This window comes from Palaemon carinicauda, chromosome 2 (assembly GCF_036898095.1).
Source record: "Palaemon carinicauda isolate YSFRI2023 chromosome 2, ASM3689809v2, whole genome shotgun sequence".
NCBI lineage: Eukaryota > Metazoa > Arthropoda > Malacostraca > Decapoda > Palaemonidae > Palaemon > Palaemon carinicauda.
Window position 1 is genome coordinate 62,458,394 of NC_090726.1, and position 22,258 is coordinate 62,480,651.

The window sequence follows — 22,258 nt, forward strand, 5'->3', positions numbered from 1 at the left end:
GGAAATGAAGGGCACTGACACTAGTAACCTCATTCAACTAATGTCATGCATGGACAAGACAGGCAGGGACTGTTCAAACGAATTGGCTGCCCTATTTACAGCCGGAGTTGTTAAGAAGAGGGCAACTATGTGTTCTTTCCTCTCCGTGGGGGTCACTCCTTTTCAGAGATCGGAGTTACTTTTTGCGCCACTGTCTTCTGCGCTATTCCCTCAAGAGTTGGTAAGGGAAGTTGCAGCTGCACTGACCCAGAAGGCTACTCATGATCTGGTTGCCAAGACGGCTTGGAAGGTGCTGCCTACTTCATTCTCTTCCCGTAGACCAAAGGAAGTTACTTCGTTTTCACCATCCGCTCAGCCCTTTCGTGGTAAACCTGCCGGAAGGGGTAACTTCAGGCCCAACGGGAAGAAGCCCAAGAAAAGAGGAGCTAAATCCAGTCGAGGCAGAGTCTGACTGCCCTCTCCTTCAGACAGCAGTGGGGGCCAGGCTGAATTACTTCTGGCAGGCCTGGGAGAGAAGAGGAGCGGACCCTTGGTCCATTCTTATTTTAAAGGAAGGATACAAAATCCCATTCTTCTCAAAACCTCCGTTAGCCACAGATCCTATGGATCTCTCGCCCAAATACAGGGAAGGACCAAAAAGGCAAGCCATGCGGCTTCAGATGTCTCTCTTGCTTGAGAAGAAAGCGATAGAGAGGGTGCGGGACTTAAAATTGCCAGCGTTTTACAACCGTTTGTTCTTGGTCCCCAAGAGTTCGGGGGAATGGAGGCCAGTTCTGGATGTAAGTGCCCTCAACAGCTACGTCCAGAATTCGAGGTTCACCATGGAAACTCGGAAAACCGTGCTGGCAGTAGTAAGGAAGGGCGACTGGATGGTATCATTGGACCTCCAGGACGCTTACTTTCATGTCCCAATACATCCGAGTTGCAGATGTTATCTGAGGTTCGTGTACGGGAAGGAAGTCTTCCAGTTCCGGGCCTTATGTTTCGGTCTCAGCACAGCTCCTCTGGTATTCACAAAGATCATGCTGAATGTGGCGAGCATGCTACACTCAAGGAGCATCAGAGCCTCTCTGTACTTGGATGATTGGCTCATAAGAGCCCCCTCGGCCGATCGCTGTTTGAAGGATCTGCAGCTGACATTGAATTTGTCAAAGGAATTAGGACTCCTAGTGAGTTCAAAGAAGTCACAGCTGACTCCATCCCAGAGATTCTTTATTTGGGGATGGAGATTCAGAATCGGACTTTTCAGGCTTTTCCGTGGCCTGCAAGGATTCAATCAGCTCTCCTAAAGCTTTGTGCCTTTATAAAAAAGGACGTCAGTTCGGTGAGAGAGTGGATGAGTCTTCTGGGGACCCTCTTGTCACTGGAAAAGTTTGTGTCACTGGGGAGGCTGCACTTACGCCCCTTTCAATTTCATCTCAATTATCATTGGAAGAAAGGGGACAGTCTCGACAGGGAAAGTATTCCCATTACGAATCCCATAAGAACACACCTTCAGTGATGGAACAACGTACACAGACTTCAGGAGGGCCTTTCGTTGGAGCAAAAGAGCCCAGACCTCGTGTTGTTTTCCGACGCCTCAAACTCGGGGTGGGGAGCAACCTTAGGGAAGGCAGAGATCTCAGGTCTGTGGACAAAGGAGCAAGAAAACCTCCATATCAATCAGAAGGAGCTTTTAGCAGTGCATTTAGCCCTCAAAGGCTTCGAGAAACTAGTCCTAGGCAAAGTGGTACAGGTCAATGCCGACAGCACCACGGCTTTGGCTTATATAGCAAAGCAAGGCGGGAGCAAAGCAAGGCGGGACTCACTCGAAGTCTCTTTACGAGATAGCAAGACCTCTTCTCGTATGGGCGGAGGAAAGGAAAGTTACCTTATTGACACGATTTATTCAGGGAGTCAAGAACGTGAGTGGTGACAGACTCAGCAGGAGGAATCAAGTTCTCCCCACAGAGTGGACATTGCACCTAGACGTTTGCAAGAGACTGGCGGATGTGGGGTCGTCCTCTCGTAGACCTGTTTGCAACCTTGAAGACGAAAAGGGTGGAGACATATTGCTCGCCAGTTCCGAATCTCGAGGCAACTCACATAGACGCGTTCCTGTTGGATTGGTCACACATGGATGTGTACACGTTCCCACCTTTCAAAATCCTGTACAAGGTGTTACAGAAGTTCGTGTCTCACGAGGGAACCAGGATGACCCTAGTGGCTCCTTTCTGGCCGTCAAGAAGTTTGTTCACAGAGGTACTGGAATGGATGGTGGACGTTCCGAGAAGCCTACCATTAAGAGCAGATCTTCTCAAAGAACCTCACTTGGCAAGAAACCATCTAAACCTCCGAGCTCTACGTCTGACTGCCTTCAGACTATCAAAAAACTCGCAAGATCTAGAGGATTTTTGAAGGAGGCAGCCAAGGCTATTGCAAGAGCAAGGAGGACTTCTACCATCTGGGTGTATCAGTCCAAGTGGGAGGTATTCAGAGAATGGTGTAGAGCTAACTCGGTTTCTTCATCCAGTACCTTTATAGCACAGATTGCCGATTTCTTCTTAGATCTTAGAAATAAGCATAAGTTTTCCTCCTCGACCATCAAGGGGTACAGAAGTATGCTGGCAGCTGTTTTCAGACAGAGATTTGGATCTCTCCAACAATAAAGACCTGCAAGATCTTCTTAGGTCTTTTGAAACTTTTAAGAGGCGACAACAAGAATCGCCTGCCTGGAATTTGGATGTTGTTCTTGAATTCCTCATGAGTGACAAATTCGAGCCTTTGCACTCGGCCTCTTTTAAAGACTTAACCTTGAAGACTCTTTTCTTGGTTGGTTTTGCGACAGCTAAAAGAGTCAGTGAGGTTCACGCTTTGAGCAAGAACATTGGTTTCCGAGATAGGAAAGCCATATGCTCCTTGCAGCTTGATTTTCTGGCCAAGAATGAGTCCTTCCCATCCATGGCCTAAGTCTTTTGAAATTGCTAATCTCTATGATGTAGTGGGGGAGGAGTTGGAGAAGGTGCTCTGTCCTGTTAGAGCACTAAGGTTCTATTTGGACAGAACAAAGAATTTGAGAGGCAACTCAGAGGCTCTTTGGTGTGCAGTTAAGAAGCCTACACTGCCTATGTCGAAAAATGCCTTATCCTTTTTTATAAGGCTCTTGATTAGAGAGGCTCACACCCAGGCTCACACCCAGTGTGGTGAGGCGGACCTTAAGCTGCTCAAGGTTAAGACACACGAAGTTAGAGCCGTAGCTATTTCGGTGGCTTTTAAACAAAACCGTTCTCTGCAAAGCATAATGGATACAACTTTTTGGAGAAGTAAATCTGTATTCGCATCCCATTATTTGAAACGTGTCCAGACTCTTTATGAGGACTGCTACACCTTGGGTCCATTCGTTACAGCGAATGCAGTACAGTAGTAGGTGAAGGATCTACCACTATGCTCCCCTAATTCCTAGTACCCTTTTCTCCCTCTTGGAACTTGTATAGTTTTTATGGTTGTATGTGGAGATTGGTCGACAGTCTTCCACAATCTTTGATTTGGTCAGGTGGTCATTTTGTTCCTTGAGAGCCCTCGGAACAAGGGTATTAGTTGAGGTCCTGTCAAGTTATAGGTTATGGCACCGTTTAACAGCTCCTAGAGATCGTCAGCCCCCTGGGTGGACCGCTGGATCTCCTAAGGATAGCAGACAGAATGAGGCAGAGAACCATTGCAGTCAGCTTCTTTATCAGGTACGAACCTCTTAAGTTTGTTATAATTAACTCGTAAGTGAATTTCCAATTACGTTGCTGTCTCTGACCCACCACCAAGGGTGTCAATCAGCCATTCTTATATAACCAGCGGGTAAGTTTTATGTATAAAAATGATATTTTCATAATAAAATAAATTTTTGAACATACTTACCTGCTGGTTATATAAGTTATAATCCCACCCTCCTCCCCTCTAGAGACCAAGGGGCATGGAAGGTATGAATTGGTTGGAATAGTTGGGCATGTCTACCGCGAGGGTGCTAGTATACACCTGGCATATCTGCGATTGCCGCGAGATTTTTAATTTCTGCCGGGCGTCCAGGGACTTTAGCCATTCTTATATAACCAGCGGGTAAGTATGTTCAAAAATTTATTTTATTATGAAAATATATCTGGATTCCAGTAGATCGAACACAAATAGAAGTTGTTATGCCTACCACAAACTTTTATTACCTGAATCCCATGACATTCACATTCATAGCAGGATATATGAGAAGCAGGGTACTCAGTCCTAATATACACTTCCATTCCCCTGGCCCTAGGAATGGCATCCTGTTTCAAAATTATTGGCTTCTTAAAACCAGTTATAAGGAGCTGAGATGAATGCCTCATATTAGAAACCAAATTTTCTGAGCACAAAAGAATATCATACTATCTGGACGTAACTGTAAGGTCTTGAATATTTGCATGAAGACCACAAATATTGCAGTACAGTAGATGACATTGACGAAATCTAGGACGTACGGGTCCTGTATTTTGCTCGATGTTTTCAGTCAGCATAAGAATAATGGTAATAAAAAAGATACATCACACTTAACAACTAAATTAACAAGAATGATAACAAAAACAATCTGTTTTAAGGAAATAAAAATAAAGTGATTGATCAAACCCATAGACTATAGAAAAAAAAGGCAGAAAAACTGGTCAACATGGCAGAGCCGATACACCATGCAAGGCTAATACCCTCCAGGATAGCCACTTCAACTGTAGGGAGGACAGTAAGGAGGGTTTTGAAAAGAAATAGAAACAAAGGAAAAGACAACTTTTTGATATACCACCAGGCATCCATGGCCCTTCTATTAAGCCTGCCCACCACACCATTTAAAAAAAAAATAGTGTGTGCAAGTGTACCCTCAAGCAAGAGAACTCCAACCCAAGACAGTGGAAGACCATGGTACAGAGGCTATGCCACTACCCAAGACTAGAGAAAAATGTTTTGATATGGTGTGTCCTAGAAGAGTTGCTTACCATAGCTAAAGAGTCTCTTCTACCTTTACCAAGAAGAAAGTAGCCACTGAACAATTACAGTATAATAATTAGCCCCATGAGCAAAGAAGAATTGTAGTAAACTCAGTGTTGTCAGGTGTATGAGGAAAGACAAGAATGCGTAAAGAATAGGCTAGACTATTTAGTATATGCGTAGGCAAAGAAAAATGAGCCGTAACCAGATAGAAGGATCCAATGTAGTACTGTCTGGACAGTCAAAGTATCCAATAACACACTAGCAGTAGTATCTCAACTGCTTGATCTTCTATTTTGGAATCTGCTGGTCGTAAAGAGTAAACCAGATCACAGGAATGTGAGGATTTTGTAGTTGAACCTGAAGTAATTTGAGAGGATCATAGAGTGCCGATCATCTCCCTCATGTGCAGTGCAACATCAAAACCCTTACCGACTAGGGCAATAGAATTGCTTAGCAAAACTTTAGGAGTTAGATTAGGATTTGAAATAGGGAAAGTTAGGCTAGAATCACTGCCCTTTCTTGAACACTCACTGGTGTTCTTAGGTTTAACAAATGTTGCAAAACAGGTTAAGAGCTTATGAAGTTTATTTCTAGCAAGGCCTGAAAGCTCATTAGTAGCTAGAGTGGAAACTGGCCTCTTCTTCTCTGGATTTTCCCCTGAACTAAACATTATTTTCCTTTTAAATTTAAAACTCTTAAACTGGTCAGCTACCATCTGAACATACCTCTTCATAAGAGGGACAGTAAGCTATTCACATTCTTCACAACGATTGTATTGGAATGTATGTGGTCTTACAATATTTAAAATGTCCTTATTATGAAATGTTGAAAAACTTGTCATTCAAGGATCTTACAGCTAAAACACTCTTGCTTTTGGCTTTGGCATTAGAAAATTGTATTGGCGAGTTATAGGTTCTTTCCTAAAATGTGGGCTTTGCAGTAAATGAAATAGTCTTGTCTCTTTGCCAAATTTCAGGGCCAAGAATGGTTACAAGACAAAATGTTTTGCCTCAATATTTCTGTACTCCCTCCATGGCTCCGAAATTGAATAGGAAATCATAGGATATGTTGCTATGTCTAGTTAGAGCATTAAGGGTCTATCTAGACAAAGAATATTGCATTTGGAAAAAAAAAATTATTTTGTGGAATAAGAATAACCAGCTGCACCCTTTTCAAAATATTCTTTCTTTTTGATGGCTTAGTGGCAAAAGTGCATGACAAATTTATTGCAAGGCATATGCAGAACTTAAAAGTTATGGTTCATGGTATTAGGAATGCTATTAAATATATTAATTTATGTTGAAATATGTATGAGATCTGTATTTGCCAAGCACCACTTGGAGGCCAGGTTTCCTGTAATAGCAAGCGATTACTGATTCAATTGGTTCTTAGTCATTTAGTAGTTGTATTAATTTAATTGGTTCTTTAGTGCTATTATTGTAGATAGCTTAGTGTTTGTTATAAGCTATCACAAGTTTTTCCGTATCATGGGAATTAATAAGGTTTCAACTATTGAGTCATGCTGTATGAAGAAAAGGAAAATAATTAGTTCTTCTTGATACAGTACCTGATGGAGAAGGGCCTTTAGTTAACTACATTCCATAACCTGACAACAGAATATTAAGTTAAAAAAGTAAGACATTACATGTTGGTTTGTAAAAAGGATTTAAATTTGAAATGGTTTTCCAAGTTTCTTTCCTTCACTTATCTGCCTCTATGAGTTTTGGATTCAACATGGTGAACATCAGTAAGATTGATTGAAATAACAAAATTTTAATGATAAAATTTATGAGTTCAATACTAGGTTGATTAGGTTCAAATACAACTTCAAGTTATATGAAGTTTGAGGCATCCTGACACCAATATTTTTTCCCATAGAGCAATACAGATGGTATTGCCGAACCAATAACATGCTAGGTGAAGGCAATTTCAGAGGGAGAGATTCATTAATTTTGTATTTTTTTTAATATTAAGTCAGAGGGAGAGATTTATTATTGTTCCAACACAGAGTACTTACCTCGAACTACTTTCTTAGGAGGATCTGGGATCTCCTTAATCACCAACCAAGAATTTTGCGTAGTTCCCCCTCTCTCCGCTACCTTGTAGGGGCGCTCCGGGGCGACCCTGGATCAGCGCGCGAGGCCGCGCTTGTTAGCTCGTCAGTAAGTGTCTGGTCGCGGCGTAGATTACATCTCGCCGCTCTCTCTCTCTTATCCCGTCCGATCACCTTGTGTACCACATGTTCCTTTGTGTTCTCCATCCCTTGTCCCACGTGTTGCCTTTGTGTTCCTCACCTTTCCCTTGTGTTCTTGTGTCGTTTGCGTGTTCACTTTCACCATGGAATCACAGCGTTGCTGTCCCGGGCCCCAAGCTGGTAAGTCTTGCGGAGCATGGCTCTCGAGGCCCGAGGTCGACCCGCACACCTTGTGCTCCTTGTGTCGGGGGAATAAGTGTTCCCCGACCTCCACGTGTCCTGAGTGCGAGTCTTGGCCGGAGTTGCAATGGACCTTGTTCGCTAGGAAGAAAAAGAAGGCAACCAAGAGATCTCCGAAGAAGTCGGGCATTGTTTCGCCGCTTACGTCGCCCTCAGTCCAATCAGAGAGGGGTTCTCCTTCGCCTTCCCCTACCCAGAGTAGGGGACGAGGTAAGTCTGTTTCGGGGAACGGCAATGGTTTCCCCATGAGTCGATGACGGGAATCTGTGGATAAGGGGCCTTCGCAGACGAGTGGGGTGTCTGCTGGTTTGGCGGAAGTGTGTTTAGTAGACGACGGCTTGGTGCCCGCAGGACCCGTCTTAGACGAAGACCCGGTGTGGGGGAAGCCCGAATCAGCGCCTACCCCCACACCCGAACAGTGTTTTTCAGGTTCAGCGGGTTAAAGGGGTGGTCAGAAAAAAGAAAGACGACCCACGTGCTCGTCGGACCCCGACTCCATCGTGTGAACAGCACCTAGGAATCCCTTCAGGTCCCCCCTGAGGATGGAGGAGGAATTCGACGGGTGGTTTGCCTCTCGACCCGCCATCCGCTCACCCCCGGCGCCAGCAGCGACGCTTCCGCCGGACTTCATGGAGCCCTCGACCCCGATTTCCAGACCAAGGACTCCAAGGAAGCTTGTCATCGAAACGGACGACTCAGAAACCTCGTATTCCTCCGACGACTACTCTTCCTACATCTCCTACTTGTCAGACAGCGCCTGTGAACGGGACTCCAGGAGGAAGAGGAAACGTTCCTGGAGGAGGAGATCAATCTCCCACGTCAGCCCGACCAAGAAGAGGTCGAGGTCCTTGAGGAGGAGGTACAGGAAGAAGTCTTCATCGAGGAAGAGGTATATCACCATAGTCCGACACCGTTGGGAGTCGAACAAGAAGGTTGCCGCTCCAGTGCCTGCCTCGGTGGCTGCTGGAGCCACTTCCGTACCCTTGCACAGTGTCTCTTCGGCTCTGCCCGCTAGAAGGGTGCAGCCGTCGGCACACTTTCAGCTGCCCCGTCCTAGTAAGTCGGCAGCTCCACCCGTGAGTCGGAAACTCCCGCTGGTTAGACCCAGCGGCTCAACTTCTGTATCTTTCGTCGCAGCGGCCCCGGCCAAGTTTCGGGATGCACCGCTGCCGCGACCATCGACCGGCTCCGTCCGGATAGCCCCAGGAGGGGGTAGACCCATGACGGCTACCTCCGCTCTGACGGCTCTACCCGTGACGGGGCAGCCGCTCCACCGCCCATCCAGGAGGGGAGGGATGCCTCCACGCCCGCAGGTCCCTCCGTGTCCGATGAACCCTCCGACGCGGAGGAGCAGATCGTGGACAAGCTTGTGGGCTCAGGCGAGTGCTCCCCGGACGAGGTCTCGTCTTATCGGAAGGTGTTAGCGCTCATCCGACGGCACCATAGGTTAGACGAGCCTCAGCCAGCAGCGGAGCAAGCTTGGCTCTCAGGTCTGGGCAGGATGGTTGACAATCCTGTCCAGCGGAAACCGTCCCTGACCCTACCATTAGCACCCGATGTTGCCCTGGGAATAGAGCATGTGAACCGTTTTGTGTCAGGCCCTAAGAATTCGTTGAGGGCACAGTGTTCCTTCAAGCTCCTACCGGGTCTCAAGACTCAGAAGAAATTCTATGTGCCTGACGGTCGACACTCAGGGCCTCGCACTTTGGAGGAAGCGGTCGCTACCCTGAACCAGGGCAACACGGACGAGCGCAGCCTCAACGCACCGGTGGTCTTCTCACAAGCGGAGGCCGCCATGATGGAGGATACCTCACAAGATATTGTTAATGTCGCCTCTTGGCTGGACTGGTGGGCCTGTACGTTGGCAGGGTTTCAGCTTTCACACGACCTGTCAGTCCCTGACAACCAGGCTCTTCTGCAAGAACTCATCCGCTCGGGGGGGGGGGGTAAGGCTATGAAGTTTCTTACCTTTCAGTCCCTTACTCAGACGGCCAACTGGGTCCTGAGGAGAAGGGACACGGTACTGAATAGGTTATCCTGTAGGCTCCCCGAGCGAGAAGCAAAGTCCCTGAGGAACTCTCCCGTCTGGGGTGATATGGTGTTCCCCCTTCAAGAAGTGGCCGAGACGATGGAGAGAGTCAACAAAATGAAGAGTATGGCCGAACCCAGGCAGCAGTTACCTAGGCGACCCCCTGTGAGAAGACCTTCGGCAGACGGAGCCTACCCGCCTACGCCCCCGGCTAGGCAGGAGGCTTCCGCCTCCTCCTGGCACCAGTCTCCTCGGCCCTCCAGGAGGGGAGGTGCCCAACCTCAGGCCTCCTTTAAACCCAAATTCTCAGGGTCAAGGAGAGGCCGTTCCAACCGTCTCCCTCAGGTGGGGGGATGCCTCAAACATTATTGGCAAGCATGGCGGGACAACGGAGCGGACCCGTGGACGGTGGCAGTTCTCAGGGAGGGATACAGGATTCCCTTCCTGTCAGACCCGCCCCCGTTGATCCCCGAACATTGGGTGGAGTGGCTGGCGCCCAAGGACTCGGAGAGGTAAGCAGCACTACAAGCAAAAGTGGAGGCTATGCTGAGCAAGGGAGCCCTACAACCCGTGCACGAGCCATCTCTAGGCTTCTACAGCAGACTCTTCCTGGTGGAGAAGGCGACGGGAGGTTGGAGGCCAGTCATCGACCTCTCGGCGTTGAACAAGGTCATCAAGAAGACCCCCTTCAAGATGGACACACCGAAGTCGGTGATGGCAGCCTTGAGAAAAGGGGATTTCATGATGTCCCTGGATCTCAAGGATGCCTACTTTCAGATTCCCGTTCACCCCTCCAGCAGGAAGTTCCTCAGAGTAAGGTGGGGCTCTGAGACCCTTCAGTTCAGAACCCTCTGCTTCGGCCTGTCGACAGCACCTCAAGTGTTCACGAGAGTCTTCGCCCTGGTATCAGCCTGGGCACACTAGCGGGGCATCAGGCTGATCAGGTACCTCGACGACTGGTTGCTGCTTTCAGCCTCAGAGGCAGACTTAAGGGATCAAGGCTCCCTCCTGTTGAATTTCTGCAAGGACCTCGGGATTACGGTCAATCTCGAGAAGTCGCAGCTAGTCCCCACCACCAGGATGACGTACCTGGGGATGGTGCTAGACTCTCAGCTGACAAGAGTCTTCCCCTCTCAGGAGAGACTGGACAACCTGGACCAGGTGATTCGACCGTTCCTAGCGGGCACTCTGGTGAGAGCCAAGGATTGGCAGAGGTTAGTGGGTCACCTGGTCTCATTGGAGAAGTTGGTTCCACAGGGCAGGCTCAAGCTCAGACCGATCCAATGGAACCTGAAAGACCTCTGGTCAGTGGAAGAGTCCCCGCAGAAGATAGTCCTGGTGTCCCCTTCCTCCAAGGACACTCTCCTCTGGTGGTCCGACAGGAGACACACGTTGAAGGGAATTCCGTTCGGCTCCCCCCCCTCCGGAGATGCTGCTCTTCACGGACGCATCGAAGGAGGGGTGGGGAGCTCATCTCCTCGAGGAAACAGCGAAGGGGAAATGGTCAGTGGAGGAAAAGACCCGGCACATCAATCTTCTGGAGCTCATGGCAGTTCAAAGAGCATTGGTAGAATTTGCCCGTCTACTCCGAGGGAACTTGGTGGCACTCATGTACAACAACTCCACAGTGGTGGCATACATCAAGAAGCAGGGAGGCTTAAGGTCAAGGGAGCTGTGCGACCTCATGGCTCAGATTCTAGAATGGGCCGAAATGAACCACATCCTGGTAACGGCCAGGTTCATCCCCGGAAAAAGGAAGGTCTTGGCAGACGGAATGAGCAGGACAGGACAAGTGGTAGGGGCAGAATGGTCCCTTCACCCCCAGGTGGCACAGGAAGTCCTTCGAAGTTGGGGCTCCCCAGTGATAGACATGTTCGCCACAAGACTCAACACAAAACTCCCCGGTGCCAGACCTCGAGGACGTCTTCCAACACCCATGGGACAACCTCGACGTCTACGCCTTTCTCCCCTTCGGGATCATCAGGCAGGTCCTCAACAGGCTAAGACAGTCCAAGTCCACAAAGATGACTTTGGTAGCGCCCTGGTGGCCGGAGAGAGAGTGGTTCACGGATCTTCAGGACCTGGCCACTCTTCCTCCATGGCCCTTACCGGCAAGAGAAGACCTGCTAAGTCAGCCTCACTTCCGAAGGGTATACGAAAACCCACAGGGACTGAAGCTACACAATTGGAGGTTATCAAGCACCTGTTAAGGAAGGAAGGCTTCTCGGACAAAACTGCGGACAGGATGTCGGGCTATCTGCGGAAGTCCTCAAGTGTTGTGTACTAGGCGAAATGGGCAACATTTGTCAAATGGTGTGCCACTCAGAATCTGCAGCCCTTAGACACTTCGGTCCACAATATCGCAGACATCCTAGTGCACTTGAGGGACGACCTCGGAGTCTCCATCCCAGCCATCAAGAGAGTTCGAGCAGCACTGGGCCAGGTTTTCCAGCTTAAGGGCATCAACCTGGGTACCTCGCGCCACATCTCCATGCTCATCAGGAGTTTTGAGCAGTCGTGTGACCCCCGCTCCTTGAGGGTTCCCCAGTGGGATGTAGCCAAGGTCCTCAGGGCCCTCTCGAGGCTTCCTTTCGAGCCACTCAAAGGTATTCTGGACAAAGACCTCACCCTCAAAACCGTCTTCTTACTAGCTCTGGCCTCAGCTAAACGAGTGAGCGAGCTCCACGGTCTATCCTACGAGGTCTCCCTCTCGAAAGGTTGGGAAGACATGACGTTTAAGTTCTTGCCAGAGTTCGTGGCGAAAACCCAGAACCCTGCAATTGCGGATCCTATGTTTGAGGAATTCTCCATTCCGGCAATTCCGCGTTCGGACAACCCGGAAGACCTGCTCTTGTGCCCCGTAAGGACGGTCAGGAAGTATCTCAGCAGAACGGCCAAACTCAGATCAGCTGTTAAGAGTTTGTTTGTTTCCACAGGTCCAATCAAGAAGGCAGTTTCCAAGAACACTATATCCTTTTGGCTGCGTCAGGTTATAAAAAGATCTTATAAGAGTGAGGGCTCTACGGTTCCTGGTACCCCGAGACCCCATGATATTAGGGGTGTTAGTACATCCTTGACCTTTGACACTAACATGGCGGTAGGTCAGATCTTACGGGCAGGCACTTGGGCTAGGCAGTCCACCTTTACAGCCCATTACCTCAAGGACTATACAAGAAAGTCCCTGGATGCCTTCTCCATCGGACCAGTCATTTCAGCTATGCAACAAGTTTAGTAGTTTGGGCCCCGGGTAGCCCGTTGGGAAGTAATCGTAAGCGACACAGGTTCCTCCTTACTATCCCCCTTCCTTACTACCCCCTTTTTCCCTATGTCCCATCCTTAATTCCTCATCCTCCTTCCATGTGAGAGTGGTACATTGAGGCACATCATGTCTGGATTATAATTAAAGGTGAGTTGTACATAAGGTAGACTTTTGCGTGCTTTCCCCTACTCTCCTACCTCTCCCGGGGCAACCCAGACCTAGCCTCCTATCTAGGTCTTGTGCCCCAGGAAGTCTCGAATATTCCGAACTGTAAGCCACTCCCTCCTCCTGAAGTATAAGTCTCCTAAGAAAGTAGTTCAAGGTAAGTACTCCGTGTTTGAACAAATCACAAATTTTTAGTAATTTGTATTTTTCCTAACAGTACTTACCTCGAACTACTTTCGGGTTATGGCCCTCCCATCCTGCCCCGAGTATCTTACAGGAGTTCGAGGAGGACTTAAACAAACGCTTAATGACGAGCTAACAAGCGCGGCCTTGCGCGCTGACCCGGGGACGCCCCAACGCGAATATCCTTCCGCCCCGGAGCGCCCCTACAAGGTAGAGGAGAGAGGGAGAACTACGCAAAATTCTTGGTCAGTGATTAAGGAGATCCCAGATCCTCCTGAGAAAGTAGTTTGAGGTAAGTACTGTTAGGAAAAATACAAATTGCTAAGATTTTGTGATATTTTATTATTAAGATTTCCCTTTTTTTTACAATCATATGAACATTATATAATTAAACACATGTAAAGGAGGTTTGACAAAGGAAAAATTTATTTTTGGAGAGAAGCTGAAACAGCTTTCTGGGGTCTGAATCCCTTTTGTAATGCCATATACAAATAACCTCAAAGTTTTATTGTTTGAAAAATTAGGAAACACTGGGTATACAATCTGGAGGGACATCGTTCACACCAAATTACAAACCACTAAAGTTGCTCTTATTCTTCTTAAGTAGTTTAAACAAACCACTGAGTATTCAAGACTCCCATAGAGTTGATCCAAAGGATCTGTTCATTATAGATGGAAAAGCTAGGTAAGAAGAGATGAAAGGAAAGGAGACATGAAAAGTAAGGAAGTGGTCTGTTTATTGAAAATACAGTACAGTACAATGCAATGATTATTTATTGTAATCTATATTAGTGAGGGCTTAAGAGAAGATTATCCATAAGATAGTGTTTTGGGTATAAATTGTGAATCCAGGCTTTGTTTCTTTTCTTAATGTAAATAGGTTATAAAGTTGGAAATTGAACTATCATATTTTATATGTAATAATGGTAATATTATATCTTCTAAATTTTAGGTATGATGCAACCACTGATTCCCTCAGGAGAGAAATTAGTTACTTGCAGGCTGGAGATAATTTGCGTAAGTTTCATTCATTTCTTCTCAAGTGAAATTAATTTATTCTTTGTAAAAACAAATTTTTCATTTTATAAATTATTTAAATACTTATGTAGAGTCCATATACAATTTAAATTTGAATGCAATCCACAATCAAAAAATAAAAACTAGACTTTATGGGTTTCAAATTTGCCCACTATCAGTGAAAGGTGACTTGCCAATAGTATGTTTCTCTATCTGGCTTCATTTGAATTTCAAGCCTACTATGTTTCATGGGTATGAATATATGAATCCCATATAAGTATTGAAGTGACAATTTTTTTTCTATAAAAAGTTATTTCAATGAAATTTAACTGCTATTCATATGATGGTTTACACATATAAATGTATGAAACTATTGTGATCAACTTGATGGTTAGTCAAAAGACTTCCTTTTGGCCAACACTAAAACTGAATGCAAATCAAATATCATTGAATCCATCTTAATGTAATCATGTCCTTTTTCTCTATGTGTGACTTATCCCAATGGTGATAGTCTTGGTAATTCCCTTTGCATGTGATGGGAAGAGAAAACACCATTAGTAGACTTCTTACTGTTCATGTGGACACATAAAGAGTCAGTGTCCTAAGCCTGGACCAATGCTGGACAGGTTAGCAATAAAAATAGAAGATGGCTCCTCAACATTCAAATCTGAGTATTGATAATGTTTCTTTAACTTTGTATGACTCTTTTAAAATTTTAGGTGTGATTCTCGACAGCAAATTTGCTATTGAGAAACACATTAGGTCTGTGTCTTCTTCATTTGCACAAAAAATTGGCTTATTGAGAAGTCTTTCAAGATTTTCGGTGATCAATCTATTCTGAAGAAGTGTTTTAACTATTGATCTAGAGGAGGAGTGGAAATTAGTAAAAGATGATTTTGCTGGTCTTGCAAGTGATGTGTGTGGCAAGAGGATTGTTGTAGGTAGCATGAGGAAAGGTAGTGAATAGTGGAATGAAGGATTGGAAATGAAAGTGGAAGAGAAGAAGAGGGAATTTGAAGAATGGCTGCAGAGTAATAGTGTATAGAAGTTTGAAAGGTATAGAGAAATGTGTGGAAGTAAAATGTAAGGTAGCTGAGGCAAAGAGGGGGGCAGCTGACTAGAAGTGGGGTCAGGGATTGGTGGGTCATTCAAATGAGAATAAGAATTAGTGGAAAGAAGTGAAAAAGAGTAAGGAAGGGTGGATCAAGAATTGAAGAGACAGTGAAAGATAAAAATGGAAGGTTGTTGAAAGGAGAGTAGACAAGGAAAATGGGAGCTGAATATTTTGAAAGGTTGCTGAATGATGAGGTTAATAGAGATGCAGATATAATTTACAATTGTTGTTGCAGGTGTTGAGGTGCTAGTGATCAGAGATGAGAATGAGAGAATACAAGAGAGGAAGTGAAGAGAGCGCTAGATGAAACGAGAGCAGGAAAAGCACCTGGTATGGATGGTGTGAGGACTGATATGTTAAAGGAAGGGGATATGACTGTACTTGAATGGTTGGTGATATTATTTAATATATGTTTTATGCTGCCTGTCAATGTATCAGTGAACTAGGTGTGTGGGTGTATTGTTCTGCTATACAAAGGTAAGGGAGAAGTGCATGAGTTGTAATTCTAGGCGTACTGTATTAGTTTGTTGAGTGTGGTTGGAAAAGTGTATGGTAGTGCTAATTAATAGGATTAAGGATAAAACAGGAGGCAATCATAGAACTACTGGGTGGTTTTAGGAGAGGTAGGGGATGTATGGATCAGATTTGTACAGTTAGGCAGATATGGGAGAAATATTTTGCAAAGGCAAGGTGTATGTTGCATTTATGAATCTGGAGAAAGCTTTTGATAGGGAAGCGATGTGGAATGTGATAAGGTTATATGAAATAGGTAGAAGGTTGTTGCAAGGAGTGAAGAGTTTCTACATTGGCAGTAAGGCATGTGTTAGGATAGGAAATGAGGTGAGCGAGTGGTTTCCATTTTGAGTGGTGCTGAGACAAGGATGTGTGATGATGCCATAGTTGTTTAGTTTGTTTGTTGATGAAGTTGTGAGAGAGGGGAATACGCAAGTGCTTGGTCAAGGAGGGAAATTGATAGATGAGAGTGATCATGAATGGGAGGTGAATCAGTTGTTGTTTGCAGATGATACTGTATTGCTTGCAGACTCTGAGAAGTTAGGTCAATTAGTGACAGGGTTTGTGAGAGAAGGAAATTGCAAGTTAATGTGGATAAGAGCAAGGTTATGAGATGCGCAAGAAGGGAGGGTGGTTCCAGGTTGAATGTCGTTGAATGAAGTTACGTGAAGTAGATCAGTTTAAGTACTTGGGATGTGTTGTTGCTGCAAATGGTGGAGTGGAAGCACATGTATGTCAGAGAGTGATTGAAAGATGTGAAGTGTTGGGAGCAGTGAAGGAAGAGGTAAAGAATAGAGGGTTATGAATGAAAGTAAAGAGTGTTCTGTATGAGAAAGTGATTGTACCAACTGTGATGTATGGATCAGTGATGGGAAGACAGAAATTGAATTTGTTTGATATGAAGTGTCTGAGAAATATGGCTGATGCATCTCAATTAGATAGGGTTAGGAACAAAGGTGAGAATGGGTGTAAGAAATAATTTAGCAGCTTGAGTGTATATGAATATGTTGAGGTGGTTTGACCATGTAGAGAGAATTTAAAATTATGTTTGATGAAGGTGATAAATGCAAGAGTTGTTGAGAGAAGTACAAGGGTTGGGTGGGTGGCTGGAGTGAAGAAAGCTTTAGGTGATAGGAGGATAAATGTGAGAGAAGTAAAAGAGCGTGCTAGGAATAGGAATGAATAGCGAGCGATTGCGACAGTTCCGGAAGGCCCAGCTGTTTCCTCTGGTCACCTTGGTGACTGCAGTTGTAGCAGCAGTAGAGGATTTAGTATATGAAGCTTCGTTTGTAGTAGATAACGGGGAAGGGTGGTCTGTGGCACCCTAGAAGTACCAACCAAACTCTGCTGAATCCCTCTTCAGGCTGGATGGAGCAAAGAGAAGAAAAGTCCCTTTGTTCCGTAACTGGAATACAAACCACGCTATTTAATAGGGGTATTACTTTCGACGTAGCTGAAATGACGAGCCATTAATTTTTAACGAAGATTTACTACCCACACCGCTAGTTAGCGGGGGTAGGGAGGGTAGCTTGCTACCACTCCCCCTCACACACCTGTGATCGAGCTCACTTTGCTCTCGGCTAGGATGACGATCGGACGTGTCCTCTCTCATCCTCGCCGTCATTTTGGCAGCCATCAATGCTTTTTGTTCTTTTCTTTTTCTTAGACTGTGTACATGAAGTTGGCCTCTGCAACCATGCGCACCTGCCCTAGTCTTTCCGACCGCCCCTGTGGAACATTCATGTCAGCGGTCGAGACCGATCCTCATGCCCATTGTTCCTCTTGTAGAGGCCAACGTTGTGATAGTGTCAACAAAAGTAGTGAGTGTAGGGAGCAGTCTGCCTCCCAGTGGGAGAGGTTTTCGCGACGGCGGAAGAAGAAGTCCAAGTGAGATGTTTCTCCTTCGAAGCGAAGAAAAACCCAATGCCTCTTCTTCCGTCGCCCAAACATCCTCCGAAGTTCCTACTCGGTCGGTCTCTTTCGAGAGACCGTCGAGTAGTAGTGTAGACCGAATAATTTCTGTCCAACCTCGGGTCTCGAGAGATGGCGTTGCTTCCCCTAGGGAAGCGGCTCCACCTCTCCCCCCGGGGGAGGCCATGTCACTAACTTCACTCTTTTAGATTTGGGGCTCACGGGTTCGCCCTCCAAGGAGGTTTTGCTTGATTACTTCTGCCTGGGTGTTGCTGTCAACCAATCGTCGTCACTGTCAGAGGTAAATCCCCTGACTCTTGTCGACGTTGTTGTGTCAGAGGTGTCCTATGCGGCATCACCTATCTCCTCTGCCACTCCAGACTCTACGGTAGCTAACGGCTTAGTTTCCCCCGTTCCTGACCATCCTCCGAGGGGGAAACTAAGTTCATCATCAGTCTCTCCTGCTAGTGTTTCTTTCCCTGGAGGGAGTTCACTTATATAGACTCCTCTTCGGAGGACTGCTGACGGTCAGCTTGCTGATCCAACGGCCCCCAGAGGTCGCATCCGTTGGAAGGCTCGCCTTCCTCTTCGCCATAGAGGCCTTCCTTCATCTGCGGTGAGGAGGCGCCTCTTTGGTTCAGTGTTGTCAATGCAGTCCCCCGCAGAGGAGCCTCTAGATCGATCGTCCATCACTGCACCTGCAACCAGTCTTGTGACTTCAGTCCTGGACCTCTGCAGATCGTTCGTGATCTCCTTCGGTGGATGGTCGTCCTTTTAAAGGTCACGTCGACCTTCCACCCAACAGACCTGCCGACCTTCCAACACCGTTCCTGCATGGGGCTAATAAGGCTCCACCTGAACCCGCTATTGTGTCAACGGACCGCGCCTCACGTGCCCACGCAACCTGACCAGCGCTCATTAGTAGCTCGTCAGGCCCCATCACTGCAGCGCACCACCCATCTTGCTCGCCCTAACGCAGCGCAACAACCTAACGAGCTTATGCACCAACATGCGCCTACGCACCAACAGGAACAGACCTCAACCACGTGCCAACGATCTCTTGCGCGCCAGGGCTCTCCTGCACCAACGCTCCTTGAGCTCACGCACCCTGCACTCATGCGTCCTGCGCTTACACGCCAACGATCTCCTACGCGCCAGCGCCCACCTGCGTGCCAGCACTCACCTGCACGCCAACGTTCTCCTACGCGCCAATTACCTGCGCAACAGCGCTCTCCTGTGCGCCAGCACTCAACCACGCGCCAGCGCTCTCCCACGCTCCGTACATCACGCTTTCCTGAGCGCCATCTTGCGCGCCGGGCAAAACCTGCGCGCCATCAATCTCCTGCATGCAAGTTCGTAGGTGAGGCAACAGCCCTGCTTCCCTCACCCGCGCGCCATCTTTTACCAACGCGCCAGCGCTCACCTGCGCGCACTCACAGAGATACGCACGCGCGCCCTCTCTTTTCTAAGGATGCGTGCCCTCACAGAGATGTGAGCGCGCGCCCAGCATGATTCTACTGCGCGCCCGCGTGCTCGGAAACATTCTCATGCGCGCGCCCTACGTCTTTGACAGGCGCGCACATCGTAATTCTCCTGCACGCCCGTGTGCGTGCACATCGTAATTCTCCTGCACGCCCGTGTGCGTGCACATCGTAATTCTCCTGCACGCCATCAGTCTCCCGTGCGCCATCAGTCTCCCGCGCGCCATCAGTCTCCCGCGCGCCATCAGTCTCCTGCTCGCGAGCGCCAATAATCTCCCACGCACGACCCTGCGCACCACAAGGAACGAACTCCGGCAAGGTCGCCATCGCCTCATTCCCCTACCCGCAAGCACATACCACCGCGCAGTGTGGGAGAAGGGAAACATGCAGAGGGGTTCAGGATCCCAAAGCTACTTCCGAAGGCGAACTCACCCATTCCAGTGACTCCTCCCAGGGATCCTTCAATCCCTTTCCCTTCAGGCGGTATGTCTGACAGTGCGTCTGATCAGAGCCATAAATCTGGCTTTCAAGCCTGTTCTCTCTGATCTAGGACACGGAACCATGGCTTCCTCTACCCCTTTGAAGAGGAAAAGTGTGCTGGACGCGGTCACTTCCCCGAGGCGAAACTGACTCCACGCAGACCTTCAAGGTAAGTTCTTCCTATTTCTCAGATTAACTCTCCTTCCCTTTCAGAGGAAGATCTCCCGTTACTAAGGGAACCACGCGAAGAGAGATTCTCTAACATCACACCAATGGAAGAAGCTGTCTTCACACCGAGAGTTCCACACAGTCCGGGAATAGAAGGGACATGCCACCCTCATCAATGTTGGAGTCTTACATCCTTCCCTGGAAGGAATCCAAAGACTCCAAAACGTTGCCAAAGTGCTCCACTAGGGCTAGGACGGAGCCAGCCAGCCACTCGGGGAATGTCCGCGACTCTTTGGGGATAGAAGGAGACTTCGCTGCAAGTCCTACAACAGGAGGAGACCAGTAGGAGTCAGAACACATGTTTTGGCAGGTTCTGACTCTAATGAGGGCTCTCAACGGGTTTTCCAACCCGGAGATCCCCCTCGAGAGGGCAAAGACCCGGTCCTAGACCGTGTCTTTGGTACTCAAAAACCCTCTAAGACCAGTGCAGCCCTGCCCTGGTCTCAAGGGGTAAAGAGTACCAGGGACAGGATTGCCCAGCAACTCTCCGAGATGTCCTCCTCCAACTGTTCCGGTACCACGAACAAGCTCCTCCCACCTCCTCGCGTACAGCAGAGGAGGTACTTCGAGATCCTGGAGGAGCCTTGTTTAGCTCTTCCACTTCATCACTCACTGGAAGAGCTAACCAGGGGAGTCCCTCTTGAGAGACTCCAACCGGCAGGTCTCGTTCTCGGCAGCCGAGATCCTCAACCAGGAGAAGGTCGCGAAGTGTGCTATGCAAGCTACTTCGTGGCTTAATATCTGGTTGGGGACCTTAGGTATCCTGATACTATCTGAGGATTTCTCCAAGGAATGTACTAGGAAAGCTATGGAAATCTTCCTTCTCTCTGGTACTCGCACGATCGAGTTTCTGGTCCACCAAGTCTTGAACTTGTGGGCAAATACCATCCTGAAACATCAGGATGTAGTAGATTACACCAGAAGGTCCCCAGCTCTGAGATCAATAGGCTCAGACATTCCTCCATAGAGGGGTCTGTTCTGTTCGAGCCTAAGGATGTGGAACATGCTGCTGAGAGGTGGAGGAAGTCCCATCAAGACTCCCTCCTCCATAGGGCTTTACCATCTAAGCCCTATAAACCTCCAGCACCACAGCAGTCCCGTCCAACCAAGACCACTAAGACGACAACTGCAGCAAAGACAATAGTGTCTAAGCCCTTTCCTGAAAAAGGCTTCCAGGGGAGGCAAAAATCCTAGAGGGAGCAGCCGAGGCCACAAACGCTAGGATAAGCAGTCCCCCTGCATTTCCACCAGTGGGGGATGCCTAAAAAGTTGCGCAAACAGGTGGAAGCAACTCGGGGCCGATTCCTGGACAATCTCCGTGATCAGTCTAGGATATCGCGTCCTGTTCATAACACCTCTACCTCCCCTGACTACGAATCCAGTGTCATTGAACTCCCTTGCCATGGGATTGGCAAGAAGTCCTGACCCTGTTGAAGAAGGGCTCCAAAATGTCCTCGATGGATCCCCAGGCTTCTTCAGTCGACACTCTCTTGTAAAGAAGGTGTCTGGAGGCTGGAGACCAGTCATCGACCTCTGGGCTCTGAACAAGTTTGTCAAACAAACTCCGTTCAGGACGTAGTCGGCAGACACGGTCAGACTAGCAGTAAGACCGCAAGACTTCATGTGCACACTGCACCTAAAGGACGCGTACTTCCAGATCCCAGTCCATCCGTCTTCAAGGAAGTACAGTACTTAAGATTCAGCCTGGACAACAGAAAATACCAGTTCAAGGTGCTGTGCTTCAGTCTTTCCACAGCACCACAAGTCTTCACCAGAGTGTTCACCCTAGTATCATCTTGGGCACACAGGATTGGCATCTGTCTCCTCCATTATCTGGATGACTGGTTAATCCTAGCAGACTCGGTGTCAACCCTTCTTCAACACCGAGACAAACTTCTGAGACTTTGCCAGGATCTAGGGATCATGGTAAATCTCGAGAAGTCCTCTCTGCTTACCACTCAAAGACTGGTATACTTATAGGCCGTGGGACATACAGCAATATTGTTCACTTTTATTTGACCCACCCTGCAACTATCCAATTTTTTTATATGTTATTCAGTATGTTCTTAGCTACAAAAAAATACAATGTTCTCCAAAAATAACTTGCACATTAATTAGTAATTACTAATTATTAGCCTCCTAATATTCAACAGAATTTAGTTAAATTTCTTGCCACTAGATGGCTCTGCACAGGTTCTTATCCAATAAGAGCATTAGAAACGGAATCTCGTGCTGTTGCCACATCTCTAATGCGCGGTTGCCATATTTATCTCGGATGCGGAAGATTGCGTGTTTTAAAAGGTACAATTCCACTTTACATCATCATAACTCAACATTATCTCAACTCAAGACATCAAATTCTTTTCCGTTTCTGGTATTTTGTTGTAGTGTTGGTTAAAAAGGTTCGTAACTCAGTTTCGTTGATCAATATTGCATATATATATGAATGTGTATGTATATGTGTATG

The 22,258-nt window shown here is 47.4% G+C and overlaps 1 protein-coding gene across 2 annotated transcripts in view; it reads left to right on the forward strand.

Moving 5' to 3' along the window:
* LOC137625488 (gamma-soluble NSF attachment protein-like) overlaps nucleotides 1–22,258 on the forward strand; it is a 196,795-nt gene that overhangs the window by 115,850 nt on the left and 58,687 nt on the right. For both annotated transcript variants that reach the window (XR_011040860.1, XM_068356401.1), the window contains exon 6: nucleotides 14,000–14,064. Coding sequence is in view for 1 of the 2 variants with exons in the window: in XM_068356401.1 (XP_068212502.1) it covers nucleotides 14,000–14,064 (65 nt within the window). In the remaining variant the exon portion in view is untranslated. The remainder of the gene's footprint in view (nucleotides 1–13,999; nucleotides 14,065–22,258) is intronic.